This window comes from Malurus melanocephalus, unplaced genomic scaffold (assembly GCF_030028575.1).
Source record: "Malurus melanocephalus ecotype Western Australia unplaced genomic scaffold, MMel_1.1 scaffold_325, whole genome shotgun sequence".
Classification (NCBI taxonomy): domain Eukaryota; kingdom Metazoa; phylum Chordata; class Aves; order Passeriformes; family Maluridae; genus Malurus; species Malurus melanocephalus.
In genome coordinates this window covers 703,865-718,301 of record NW_026623557.1, presented here as the reverse complement: position 1 = coordinate 718,301, position 14,437 = coordinate 703,865, and the positions used below count along the sequence as shown (strand labels likewise).

The 14,437-nt window shown below is 42.4% G+C and overlaps 2 protein-coding genes across 3 annotated transcripts in view; one reads left to right on the top strand and one right to left on the bottom strand.

Annotated features, from left to right (window-relative positions):
* Window positions 1-566, top strand: part of HVCN1 (hydrogen voltage gated channel 1) — a 5,190-nt gene extending 4,624 nt beyond the window's left edge. Inside the window, 1 exon segment of the mRNA XM_057377786.1 lies at window positions 153-566. Coding sequence (XP_057233769.1) covers window positions 153-313 — 161 coding nt within the window. The 3' untranslated portion in view covers window positions 314-566.
* Window positions 550-14,351, bottom strand: TCTN1 (tectonic family member 1). 2 transcript variants are annotated; one of them, XR_008966096.1, is made up of 16 exons: window positions 14,143-14,351; window positions 12,455-12,575; window positions 10,320-10,450; window positions 9,804-9,970; window positions 9,297-9,384; window positions 8,324-8,433; window positions 5,687-5,707; window positions 5,144-5,269; window positions 4,465-4,590; window positions 4,043-4,125; window positions 3,556-3,696; window positions 3,102-3,258; window positions 2,292-2,417; window positions 1,810-1,954; window positions 849-989; window positions 550-747 (listed from the first exon to the last, which is right to left on the bottom strand). XR_008966096.1 is itself a non-coding variant. In XM_057377785.1 (15 exons), exons 1-14 carry the CDS (start codon window positions 14,300-14,302, stop codon window positions 1,811-1,813), a joined length of 1,701 nt encoding a protein of 566 aa, XP_057233768.1. In that variant the 5' UTR covers window positions 14,303-14,351; the 3' UTR covers window positions 550-989; window position 1,810. The 2 variants fall into 2 exon arrangements, 1 of the variants encoding a protein (XP_057233768.1); XM_057377785.1 differs by having other exon boundaries at window positions 550-989.
* Window positions 14,352-14,437: the final 86 nt, after the last annotated feature.

Here is a 14,437-nt window from a genome sequence, read left to right as displayed (position 1 = left end):
AGCAGCACAGCCCTGCCCGTGCCTCCCTGGGCTGCTCCTCCTCAAAGGAATGATGTCCCTACCTCTGTCCTACTTCTTTTGGCCAGGTTGTCCTGTTTTCCTGCAGCAGTGGGAAGATCTGTGGGAACCTGGGAAACTTCTTGCAGTCTATTAACGATTTGAATTTTGTCTCCTACAGGAACAAGAAATCGAGAGGCTGAACAACATACTGAAACAGCACGGACTCCTCAGCCTGCAAAAATARGAGGCCAGTTTTCCCAGGTGGGAATTCTGTTTGGAGATTGCAGTGTTGGAATCTGCCAGCTTGACCTGAGAGGTTTTTCTGTCTCTTTGCTTCCTCTTGTATTGTGTTTTCTATAAATGTTTTCTATTTGACCCCACTTTGATCAGACATTGGGACGGCAAAAACAATTCTACTGGAAAATTAATCACACACAATCCCTGTAAACAGCAATTTTTTCCCCTTTCTTGTACAGTTGTACAGTCAAAACTRCAAAATAATTTAATAAAGACACATCTTTACAAGCTATACGTCCACAAAAGTACCACTTTTTAAAAATAAATTCATTTTTTTCTGTGATAACCTTCTTTGTCTGCAACGAACTTGCAKCATAAATGATAAGAACCCAGGCTGAAAAGGTCATTTCTTCTCCACCAGCTGCCTGTTCCTCATCAATACATCTCGTTGCCAACCATTCTTCTCATACTGTTGGTAGTTTCCTCATTTCTGTTGCTGCTTGTGCCACTCTGTTATTTATATAACATCCATTTCAGAAACACCAACACACCACTCCTTTCCCTGACAATGAAATCAGCCCCAAAATAGAGGCAAACATGTGCCATCTTACGTCAAACAATGCCTTGTTCCAGCAGCAGATCCCASTTCTGATACTGCATTCCCTCATCTTCCCTTTTCACTGTTCCTTCCCAGCCYGTGGGGCTGCAAAGTCCTTTGTTTCCACAGCTCATAAATCCACGTATTGAAAGAACTGCAATATGWAAGAACAGATGTAGGTGAGTGCACTGCTGGGAACAGTCAGACTCCAGAAAAGCCATCAAAAAGCAAATTCTGAAGGGCCAGGCTGGCGTTTGAACTTTTTCAGGTACTAGAGTGGCCCTGTGGAGAGGCTGTTTGAGAGCTGAAGAGTGAGATTTAAGAAGTGGGAATTTTGAGAGGTGGTGACTGCAGCAGGTGGCTCCARTGGATTTCAGCCACACTCAGCTGGAGGGGTCACTGAGCTCTGCTGAAAGCACAACTCAACTGTGCAGGTTTTTTAAAGRAAGGTAATTAATTAGTGATGTGGGAAAACCAGCCAGAAATATGTGGCTTATTCATCTATGCAGGGAGATAAAGCAGAGGCCTTATTTAATAGCACATRATGACTTTAATTAGCAATTTAGCTCTGCTGTTATGGGATAATGACCCTGCTTTCTGTGTTTGCTCTTCCCTTCCCCTCCTGCCTCTGCTGGGCAGGCTGGGGCTGGATCCCACGTGCTGGAGGCTGGTGGCTGTGACTGGTCCAGAGCCAGAGCCACCAGCAAGTTCAAACTGCACCCTTTTTCCTCTCTGAAGAGTTTTAATGGGTACTTTCCACCTCATGGGKTTTTTTTTCACCCTAACCCTTCTGAGAACCCTCACAAGGACAAGGTCTCACCCTTCCTCTCTTGGCCAATTTTAGCTGACTATTTACAGCTTAGAAAAAAAAAGTGATGGCCCATCAGAGTCACCGGATAAACAATTGACTAAAAATAAGAAAAAGCAGAAATACAGGGTTTTCTTGTGGGTTTTTTTTTTTTATGCATACTTACCTTAGACAAATGGATAGAAAAAATCAAARGGTAGCTTGATGTTAATGGTGGGCCAAGCTTTGTAGCCTGGCTCTGCAGGTAAAGAAATGTCAGTGAAAACCACAGAACTCATGATAGGAATAATCCTTTCCCTTCCTGGGGGAAGCTGCAATGAAAATACAAACAGAACTTAGCTCCAGTCTTCTATTGGTACAATTCTTTTATTTGGTCTGGGTTATATTGTCAGCTGTTATTTGTAAAAAGGTTTGGGTTGGGGATTTTCTTTCATATTSAGATCCATGTTTTTTCCCATAAATGATGTATAAATTTTAATTGAAGCCCACAGTTGTGTTTGAGCTGGAAGAGAACTGTTGGGTGTAATAGGTTCTAATGTGAAGTGCTGCCTTTAGATAAAGAGATTATCTGGGTCACTGTCACACTGCTGATACYCAAGGAAAACAAGCCACTTGTTTCACCTTAAATCCTGTAATTTAATTACATACCTGCTTCAGTGTGCTGCTGGTGATGGTGGCTGTAACATTCACTATCCTGGCTTGGGGATTGACCAAGGATCCGTATTTTGTCCACTTCACTTCTATTYCCAGTGACACTGGTATCTGGCACGAGCTCTGTGGTGTTAGAAATCATCTCATTGTCTGCCTTATTGCACAAGCCACCACATTAATTAATTATTCATGTTAATAAAGGGGCAGAATGTCCCCAGACAGCTCCCTGGGGAGSTTGCCAGAGCAGCTGGACCCTGCACTGCTGCTGGGCAGGACAAAGTCCTGGACTCTGCCAGGGCAGAATTTTGAAGGCTACAATCTTAAGTATTTTTATGCATTTCTTCTTGAACTATCACACTTCTGGTTACAGAAACTATTCACTCTTTAGCTGCAGAAGCATGCAAGAAACCAGCCACAAGCTGTCATCTTCTCTTGTGCTTCAAAGGATTTTTTGTGTCTTACCCTGACCWGGTGCAAGAGGGGAAACATTCTGTTCCTTCACTCTTTCACTCTGGTGCTTCATCCCCTCAGAAAAGCAAGACTCTAAATGTTCAAATAACTCATTTTGTACCCAGCATTTTGTCCTGATCCATAGCTGAGATGCCTGGATACCAGCTTGATTAAAAATAACTTCTACAGCAAGAGTGAAACTCATCTGTAAATATTCCACAAGTTTTCTCCAGCTTATTTCTGCAGCCCCATTTTTTCCCTCCAGTTGGTYCCTGCATTTTTAGGGTGTGAAGCTGAGCTGATGCTGCAGCACAGGCACAGATGAGGGTGGAGGGGTGGCAGTGGTTTAACTTTCACCTGTTCTGAGATGTGGAGCTGAGTTATTGGCACCCAATCGAGCACATCCTGGGMTTGAGAATTCCCAAATGAGGCCACGTACTCAGGAAAGCTCTGGCCCTTCAGCACATCTAGAAGGGTCTGAGCCAAAGGCTGGCACTTCATAGCTGCTGTAATTCTTCCAGAAAAGAGGAAAAAAAAAATAGATGAGTTACAGCAAAATCCATTGGTTTGGCACAGTCATCACTCCTGCTTGCTCTCTGTTCTGTTCAAGCCTTCTGGCTACAGTTGCTAATGTACACAATCTTTCCAMGAGAAAGACCATTGTTAATTAAATGACATTTTTTATAATTAAAYACTCCATTCTCAATACTCTTACAGCTGTGTAAATGGCCCAGGACCCAAACAGAGCCTAAGGGAAAAGGTTATCAGAGGGTTAAAAGCATTAAATTAAAAAAAAAAATATATTTCTTACCGTAACTTACAGCCTGATATCATGTTATAACCAAATAATACTGGGGCTCTGGCTCCCTGTGCTGCCAGGCAGTCCTGGGTGGATGYGCTGTGCAGGATGGTGAGTTGGCTGTGTTTGCTACTACTCTGAATGATGCCAGATGTAACACACAGTTCAGGGAAATTAAATGCTGGATGGATATCGTGACAAAAAAAAAATCTTAATCATATCCTTAAAATATAGCTGCAAATGCTGTAATAACTCAAGACTCCTCTCACAGTGTGAAAAAGCACCAGAGTGTGCAATGAAGGGCTAAATGTACCTCACTACACAGTCCCAGGAGATTGCAGTCAGGACTGAGTCATTCCCTCCCAAAACACAGCCAGAAAAGCACGTTTTTATTTTTGACAGAGAGCAGATGTATTTCATAGATGTCTGTTCTAGCAAGAGTTTGTGAGGATGGACCAGAGCAAGTGCAGCAAACAGAAATTCAGCAGGGAAAGGATATCCTTGAGGCCGGAATCCTGCTCTGACAGGCAGCCCAACAAMATAACCAGGATTGCCACTGAGAGGAACTGGCTGGGTATTTTCCTGCAATGCAAACAGAGAGTATTAGTTCTTATCCTGCACTTAAGTGGCTGGAAATCATAGAAATATTTCAGTTATTTCAGGATTATGACCTGCCTTGAATGATGATGAAAGTAAGACCACAAGTAAGGCTTTGCTTTCTCTGTTCTAGTCACAAGCTGGGGCTTGTAAATGTGCCAGACTTTGGAGGCCTTTATTGCCCAGCTCTGAAATGCTGCCTCRTCTGGATATCCAGGGCAAATTCTGTTTTATCTTGCTGCTAACAATCGTTCTGATTCAACTTTAATAAGTTTGGTAATTAAATGTCTTTCAGCAAGTCACCCGTGACATCTCCACAGTTACCTGAGTGAAGCTGATTTCGAAGCTCTGCTCTATTGAAAGTGCTTCTTTGCTAATTGCCCCCAAGACAAAAGCAGCAGCTGCTTCTATTATTTCTCCTGTGTCTGTGTAGGTAATGTGATAATTCACCTGAAAATTGAACATTTTAGATATTAATTTGAACAAATGCATAAGAGAAACCAGAAAAAAAAGAACTATTTAAAACCATGCAAGTATTTTCTTTCTTCTTTGCTTAAGAAACTCACCTCCAGGATGGGATATATTATACCCTCTAGAGGCTGAAGCCTCTTCAAAACTTCTTGATAAACCCAAGCACAGACACAATGTTCATYTACTTTAAAATTAAAAGATGATGTGCAGCATCTATTCCTCTCTCAGTCATTAGTGTGCCTGAAATCATCTTCTCCCAAGCATGAAGAAAATTCTAAACTCATGCTGTGCCATAGACACACAGCAATAACAAGGATTTCAGCCTGTCCCCATGTTACATTGCACAGAGTTATTATTTTGTTGCAGAACACCCTCTTTTATCCCAAAGTTGGTGCTTCTCCCATGACATTAGCTTTGGAAATGTCACAATAGATGGAAATTGCAATGACAGCTTTGCAATTTGTGGATCAGAGGTGATTTGATGCATAGGTGCTTTCATCAGCTGTGAGGAGGAAAAGGCTGTCAGACCTACCCCRAGAACTGCATTGATGCACAGTTCCCCCAAAACCATCGGGAGCCTCAGGACATCACTGCTGCTCAGTAAAGTCCTCATTCCATTCAAAGACTGGACAACTATAGACTGGACTGTAATATTAACCTGAAAAACAGACTCATGTCAGTTCTGAATACTGGGGATAATTAATTTTGGCTCTTTCTGTGTTTTTATATTTGTGACCTTTCCAGGTTCTGTTCCACAGCAACAGCAGTCAGTAATTCTCTGAGCAGCTGCTCTGTTACAAGTACTGCTGAAGCTCAACCAAAGGGTCTGCATTTGAGTAAATAAAGAAATTTACTTGAAAATGAAGAGTTTTATAGGAGAGGAATGTATCAGGCTTGAATGTTTGCAGGCAGCATTTTATCTTGGAGATGCTAAGTATCGTTACTCACAGCAAATTATATCATTTTTAACATAAAAAAGATTTGTTTTGATCAAGTCAGTGAAAAAATCCCACTGACTATAACTTAATAAGAATTTTGCCCACAGCTCTTCCAACTAATTTAGAAGGGTACTTACCATTTGACTTGATTTGGGCACCTAGGGGAGAGAAAAAAGGACAAATTAAAGCAGTAGCAAAGGTCTGACCTACTGCAAGTMGCAGTTAAGTAAAGCAGGTAAGGCTTTACCTATTTAACTCATCTCATAACAATAGCTTTTACATTGTGGAATTAATTGGAYATACACCAGAGTATCCAGGAAGTGTGAAAAGAACTGCTACAATCCAATTCTTTCCTTCCTTTGACTCTTGGAATTAGTCAGAGACCACCAGTATAGGAAACAGGCCAGGCTGTGCTTCCCAAAGAAATGAAAAGCTTTTGTTGTCCTGTTCTGGTGGTAAGAATTCCATAGTTTCATGGTTTCTACACCAYGAGAAACAAATATTTTGTTATACAGAATATGGATTTGTACAGTTGCCCCACTGGAAAATTTCCACCAAAAATATTTAATGGAAAGGCAGAAATGTCAGACCAAGGTCAKCAGTCAGATCTGCAAAATACTCCCATGGAGCTCCATTTTGCCAAAGGTTTTACTTTTCTGACTTTCCAATGAATGTTTGAGTCACGTCTTTGGGAAGGGACCAAGGATTGGACTTTGATCGTGAAGCACTTGWGCAGAATTGTGATGGGATTGTGAGAGCAGTGACTCATCTTCTGTCACAGCAGGGAACGCATTCCTGGGAGCTGGAGACCCAAAGGTGATGCAGGTACAGTCTGTCACATATTTATCATCCCAAGGTACAGCTCAGCCATCAGAATCAGCTGGATGAATAAAGATCCTTGTCAAGATTAGMCTCAACCTTCAGGGAACGGTGCTATTTCTGACTAGGATGGAAGGAATGAGCACCACTCCTAAAGTTCTGTTTATCCATGACTGGGGTGATGTCTCTGGAGTGGCAGACAGCACTGCAGCMTTCACTGCCTCAGCTTCCCCCTGGCAGGGAAAAGAAGGAACAGCACATGGCTTTGGCACCTCCACCCTCCCCGTGGTGTGAAGCACCAGCCCTGAGTACCCTRTTGGGAGATTCCAAAAATCCCCAACACTTCTTGGATCTGCTGGGCATGCAGGGACAGAGAGCAGAGAAGATCCACAACAATTCCCAAGACTTTGCTCTCGCTCCAGCTGCCCATCCTGGCAGGGAGGATGGACTCTCTGAAGGACCTGCTGTCCCAGCGCTCCCAGTAAAGCTCCCTGGGTTACTGGTTTGCAGTTTCTTTTGCCGGCAGCTCCACCTGCTGGCACTGGGAGGGCTCTCTGTGCCACCCTGTCCCCAATGCCATCATGTTTCTGTTGTCACATCCCACTCTCAGCTCCCTTTGGGAAGGAAACCTTCCTCCAGAACGTCTCCAGCAGCTGCTCAGCCTTCTCCAGTTCTTGCACCAGATCCTTCCTGACATCCCACGGGCTTTAGGCAGGACTCTGACCTCTCCTGCACTGAGCCATTGTCTTGGCAAGTAGCACATGGGTAAGGGGTCATGGACTTCTCCAGTGAAGAAAGGGAACTCATCTTTAAAGTCAAAACCAYTCAGCTGCTGGAGCCTGGCCTGAGCCACCCCCGTTCTTTTCTGGTCCTGCAGCCAACAAGAACTATTTGTGGGAGGACATGGAGACACTCAAAGCCCTTCTGATGCAGGGTTTTCTCCACTTCTTCCACAGCAGGAGGATCAAAAGCCAACATTTGGGAGCAATCCTTGGCTGATTTCAATGAGATCCTGAATGAGCAGGAGAATGATCCRATCTGTGAGAGTGTGAACTCCTTGGTGGGCTCTCCTTGCCTTTGGGAGCTTTGGAATCTGTSAGCAGCCTGGAAGGGGTCTTTAAGCAGTTACTCAGTAATTAAATTCATTTAAATAATCACATAAATTAAAATAATTTTAACGGTGAAGAGATTGCTGCTTCTTAACGATCTTCAGCTTCTGGAAGGAGCCAGCAGGTTAAGGTATGATGTATTTCAGTTTCCTTTTTTCACGAGCAATTTCTTTGTCTTCCTGAATATCTTTACAGGGGATTTATTTATACATAAAACATCACCCCCAGGTCAAATAGGGATGAAAAAAACAGGCATAGATTTGAAAAATAACCCCAGACTGCATTTTAGTAGGCAGGATCCAAGGAAACTAGCTCTCAGTCATGTTTTTGGGAGCATAAGGAAGGCTGTGCCAGCYCCCACTATCAAAAAACTGAGGCTTGGAGGAAAGGGGCAGATGTAGAGATTAAACCTGACAGGTTCTTCTTTCAGTTCAAAGTTTTACCAACTCTTTAAAACTCAGAGTTCTCAGAATTATGTATTCTGGTAAACAGGCTTCTTGGAAAAGCCTGAACATGCACGGAAACCCAAAACTGCACTAGCTCAGTGGCACGACCTTGGCTCTTTAAAACTATTATTTTTTACTTTATCTTTGACTGTATTATTTATATTTGTCTAAGCAGAGAGCAGCAAATGCTTCTGTTAAGAATGCTTGAAGTAAAAACATTCCCAAAGGCATTCTGTATAAAAGTCTGCTTTATAGGGAGATGTTTCTTCCCAACCCACAATTTAAAAATCCCAATAAAACACCATATCCCTCAGTAAACAGAAGTTACTTCATTCTGCAGATGCAAAAAGATATATCATATGAAAATTTCAGTTAAATGACTGTTTCAAATCATACTTACTGCCAAAATGCTGGAGTTGATATAAAACAACATGCTAAGTGCTTGAATGCTGTCACATTTTTCCACACTTACTGGTCTAATGCATTTTGTGGCTTGGTTTACTAAAAACCCTGGGGGAAAAAAAGACACCAAGTATTACTGGGGGAAATAAAATAGCAATTATTAAAAGCATAAATGAAAAACAATACAAGAACCTTAAGTACAAGCAAAAGTGGAAGAAAATGGCATCCCTATTGCAGATAAGGTTTTGTGTGAGYTAAGAATGAAACTTCCTTATATTCTCAAAAAATGCTATCAGATAAAATATTACTTCTTAGCAAGTAAAAAAAGCTTCATGAAAATTACTTAATTTTTGAATCTCATAAGATTTTTTTCTTTCACAAGAGACTTCAGTCCTACAATCACCACAACTGTTATGAGACCACATTTAATGATGACAGTTGGAAAATGCAGGTGTGGGTTTGGTTGTGGGTTTGGTTTTTTTTTCTGCCTCCACCTCCGCATATTTTCAGGAAATCGTGTGAAAGGTTAAAATGTAGAGCTTAGCCTGAAAATCTGACTTTTGAGAAGAACTTCTGGACAAAGGAAAGCTGACAAAGGCTGCCCAGGCAGGGTTGGCTTGGTGCAAACCCCTCCTCCCTCAGGGTGTCACCCTTGTACTATTTGATTAAAYCAAATTTAATTTTGATTTAATTATGCCAAAYAGGACATTTTATTGTTGGAGAAACAACCCATTAACAAGATTCTCAAGGATTTACATGTCTCACTTTGAATGTTTAATAGAGATGCAACACAATTTCCRTTCTGTGTCTTTAAAAAACCCAACAAAAAAGAGAATTTTTGAAAATTCATTTGCTCATGAACCTTTATCTGAATTCTCAGTGGGGAGTGTGCCAASTTTCTGACTGACTAATCCCAGAGCAGAATACTAGAAAACAAAAAAAAAAAAAGGGTTTCAAGTGCATTTTCCAACCTGCAGGATTCATATCAGAGCACCAAGAAGAGACAACAGGACTTGGCAGCCTTAGAAATGCATCCTCTGTCTGCACAGGAACACCATACTGCCAAATAAAAAACACAGTCAGATACACAGGTGTGTTTCTGCCCATGCAAAGTTTCAGAGCATTTYTATTAACAGCAAATATGAATAAAAGAAGTACTTATTCCCACATATTCTCTCAATACTCTGTATTACTTTTACACCAATTCTTCAGCCACCATTACAGCTTTTTGTTGAAAATAGCAAAATAAAAGTGACTTATTTTTCAAAAATCATAAAAATCTAGTTCACTTTCTAAGTAAATAAACACAAAACATTACACTTCTTCTTTCTACATTTCTATATTTAAAGATCCATATAAATTTTGCCTCTTCCAGCAGAACTGCATTATTTAACAATGCTGATTTATTCTTTCTGGAGCAATCTAATACTAATTGCTTCAGATATCATTTAATTCCTATTGAATCAGAGATAATTTACCTCATATCTGTAAGTTTCATTTGCATCAGGAGGATTTTGAGCATCTGTATCCAAATTCCAGGTGTCAGGCTCAGCACTGAAAGTAGCACCTCCAAACTCATTGAGCAACCGATCAAAATTTTCTGCGGTTGGGATTTCAGGGGATTTGAGGTACAAGGCTTGTTTATCTGACAAAACATTTAAAGAATGAAACAACTTTAAGGAAAAAAAAAAAGATAGAGAAAAAAAGAATTTAGTAACGATGAGACAATGTTACACATTATTTGGGATGCTAAATTATTTACAAAAAAACACCAAACTATATTTGCTTTTTTCCCACAAGAGTACCAGATGTTTAATTCTGTGTTTTCACAAGTGAAAGGATCACAACATAAGGACTATGAGCAGACAAAATTAGTAGTTTTCTGAGAGGTTTGATAAAATAAAAATAGTTTTATGTTTAGTCTTTTTCTGGTATCTAAAGAGCTCACAAAAAATAACACCACAATGCTTAATATTGGCTACAGCTCTACTTACAGTTTGTAGCATGAATGCAGAAAATACTGGGATTGACTTGGTCAATTATTTTAAATATCCTTTCTGGTGGATTTGCTTCAACATCCAGAGAATACACAGCAGCTTTCTGACTACACAGATGGCTGTCACCTCTGCAAAGAAYGATAATAAATGAATGATCCACTAGAAGTTTGTGTTGCCCAGATTTTAAAGTTCTTTTCATCTACTGAGGCAGCATCAGAAAAACAAAAAAGCATGAAATTACGGGATTTAACACAATTTGTAGARCAATTGTGCATTCTTAGAAGGCTCCTATTGTTTGCTACTCTGTGCTTAATAATAAATAATAGAGAATTCTCCCACGTTTTATTTAGCAGAGGAAACTGTGAGCAGCAACATGAAGGAAGGTAAAAACAGAYTAGGGGAAGGGAAAACCAGTGACAATATTAGAGATAAAATGACAGACTGGGTGAGACCCACATGGTTGAGGTCCCAAAAATGCAGGGCTGCACCACAGACCCCACAGAGCTCAGCAGCACTTTCATTTCCACAGCCCAAGTGGGAAGTCAGACCAGGAAAACAGGTCAGTTTTGTGGTATTGGAACAATAATTTAGGCAGGGAACGAGAAAAATTCCTACTTGAGATGCATGTGAAAGAAATGGCAGAGTGAGGAACAGGAGGTGAAATAACCCAGCCTGTTTTGGGAAAGTGTTTAAGGCTGTGCCACGGTTTCATGAACAGCCCAGAACTGCAGGAGAATGTGCCAGTTCAGACCCTGGGAGCACTGGTGTGTCCTACATCCTACAAATCCAGGATGATGATCCCTGTGAAACTGGTATTCAGCAGGATAGGGCACTTAAGGACAGGCAATGGAAAAGTGAAATGACTTTTAGAAATTYTGAAGCCTGGAGTTAAGCTCTTCCATGAGGTGAGTCATTTGTTAATAGGATCCCATCATCAATCAAACCCTTTTGCTGCTGTTTCAGAGACCACATGGCTTCTGCTTTGGGATCAGCCAAACTAACACAAATATTCAAATGTATATAAATCTGGATGTAAATAATGAGACCCACAATACCTGCAGACACTGAAAATCCCCTGGATTTTCATGCAAAATTAATGTTTTACACAAAAGAATTTGGGGAAAGAAACACAACTTCATTTGAGGCATTTCTGGTTGACAAAGACAGCACAGTCACCCGAGGCAATTAAAGTGTCACTCAGGAGGGCGTTGATTAGACCTTTCTGATCCATATAAATATCTATAAATGGGGAGCAGGAGCCTTTGTGTGCAAGAACAATAAGAAACCACAGTCTGGCATGACTGCTAATTCAAATTTCAAAGCACCAAGAATAAACCCCAGTGCTCAGATTGGCATAATTTATACAGAATGTGGGTTGAAAAGCTGCACTTATTGTTCTGAGAAGTCACCAAGAGATTTTTTTTTGCACATTATGATTTTGAAGTCAGCTTTCTTAAGTCCTCTTTAAGAAGATGAAATCGGGTGAAGGCGTTTTCAAACTAAATAGCAAAGAAACAACTCTTAGCTTTAGTTTCTTGGTATAATATTACATTTTAKTGTTTGTGAAGTGGCAAATGGGCAGTGGGAGAGCAGGTTGGGATGGTGACTTSTAAAATCAGGACCAGGAAGATGCTCACACTACTTCAACCAGCCCTGAACTGATCAAGTGTGCAGCTGATACCATAAATGTAATCAAAGAAATTACTGATAAATTGCTGGTTATCTACAGAAGTGGCCASATGGTCCTGTGAGATCAGTTTTATTTACTTCCAGACACTGTGTTATGTTGATGGAAGTCTAAACATGCATCATTCCTTCTCCCCCCAAAAAAAGCATCATCACAGGAGCAMAGTGAAACAGGAGGAAAGCAAAGAGCATGAGAAAAGAGGGAATGAGAGGGAGAGAATTGGGTGGGAGGTGGATTTGCTATCCTGCCTGGTTGGGACCAAAGTGCAGATGGGACTGGTGAAAGGGAATTCAGGAGGGCAGCAGGGAGGGTTAGGAATTGGTCAGAGGAAAGCACAGAGCCCTACAAAGGCATGCAGCAGATAAACCTGGCTGATAAATGCAGATACGATATCCTGCAGCAGATAAACAACGATTTTGTATTTTCTGCTCATTTMAACACTCACGTGACCACAGGAACCGAGCATGTGGTGAAGAGACTGAAGTCCTCAGCGCTGCAATCGGGGTCACAGCAGCAGTTGACATCACACTGTGCCACCAGCAGGTCACACACGCACAGCTTGGCAACTGCAGCRGAGATGGAAACGAGAACTGCACTGGGGACTTTACACTGCACAGCATGTCCCAAACGCTTTCACTTTTCACCTCGCCCAGGCTTTGACAATGGTCAAAAATCTTCTCTAAATTCACCTKTTCTTTAAGTGATTTTTTTAAAGCCAGCTTTTCTGCTACTGAGCAAACGTATTTGGAACACACGGACAAAACCGAGACATGCTAAAATGAGTTCCCTGGGAAATAAAATAAAACCTTAATAGGAATTTTGAAGGTGTGAAAATATACTCAGCCCTGCAGAGGAAAAAAATAAGAGATACAAACAAGGTGTGTTCATCTGCTTGTTTCAGCTTATTGGGAAGAAATAAAACATCATGAAAAGGCACTGAGATGTTTACAAGTATTGAGCATGTCCCAGGGTCCAGGGATATATCTCTCTGATGTGACAACATAGCTGATTTCTTTGAAACTGTTTTTTCTCTGTTTTTAGATACTGTGAGATATTGTAATCACAGATAGAGTAATTGCTAATAATTCTGTAAACTGGCTTGGTAAAATACACTTGGCAACTTCTTCAAACTCACTGAGGTTTTGAATTTTATAAATTCAAAGAACAGATATCACTCTAGTCAACTGTTTATGAGACTTGCTGCTCTGTAATAAATAGACTCAAGAATAGCACAGAACGAGGAAAAATAAGGCCGGTGTTTTACAGAAAAGACATTCAAAGAATATTTCCATAATTCAGTCTTGTTTTATTTCACTTTGTTGCCTGTTTCTCTATGGACCCCTGGATGTTTTCTGACCACCTGAACAGTATCCAGGTATTTCCTGGAATCTCTGAAGTTCTGACTGTTCTGTTGGCTGAGCTTAGCCCTGGATCCTTAGCTCACCCTGTAAACAAAAGAAGTTTAAACATGGGTGATTAGATTGCAAGGTTACGTCTCTGAAATTAGGGATTTCAGTCTCTTTTCCCTAAGGCGGTAGCACCATTACAGGTTTGATTTGGCAAATAACCTATGGAAAGCTCAACTGATGGCAACACCACCGGGATATAAAAGTGTAGCCAATGAGACAGTGGGAAACACCTTCGGAGAGCACAGTAACAACACTTTCTGATTTCTATTGTTATGACAATGTGTGCACAGCGCTGGGGCTGAGCCTTGGGGCAGGGTGTGCAGCTGGGGCTGTGCGTGGAGCTCTCCAACAACTCCACAGGTCGGAGCTGCTCGCTGTGCTCAGAGCATTGCTGGTGGCCAGGAGACCCTGCTCTCCATCCCCGCCGACTCTCAGGGCAATGGGATGCCCAGCTATGGGATGTGATGGCACCATCAGCGTGCCCAGGGCCTGGAGGCTGCTCAGGGGCTCGCTGAGCCTTTCTGAGGACACTCCGAGCCTCGGCCGGAGCGGGTGCTGGTGCTTAGGGGTGCCCGAGCAGCGCTGCAGCGAATCTCAGAGATCCCCAGGGAGAAAGMGGGCAGCAGCCGCGCGGTTGTGCCAGTCCCGGGTGACCGCAGTGGGAAGGGGAGGCTAAAGGCCGGGAAGCGCCGCCCGTGCCCCGCAGCGCCCGGAGGGCACCCACCGTCCGTGACCGGGGGTGGCAGGCTGCGAGCCCGCGCCTGGGCGGCATCACAAGTGTCCGCCGGCTCCGCGGGCGGCTCCTCTGCCCGGGTCGGCGGCGGCGGCGGGAGGAGGAGAAAAATGAGGACGAAGAAAATGCCGGGCCCCGGCGCCGCCGCCATGGCGGCCGCCCTTAGCAACGGCGCGTTGCTAGGGCGCGCGGGGCATCACGGGAAGGGCGGGTCCCGCCTCTCGCGAGACTTGGTGGCTGAGGGGAAGGGCGGGACCCTCATCTCGCGAGATTTGGGGGGGCTGAG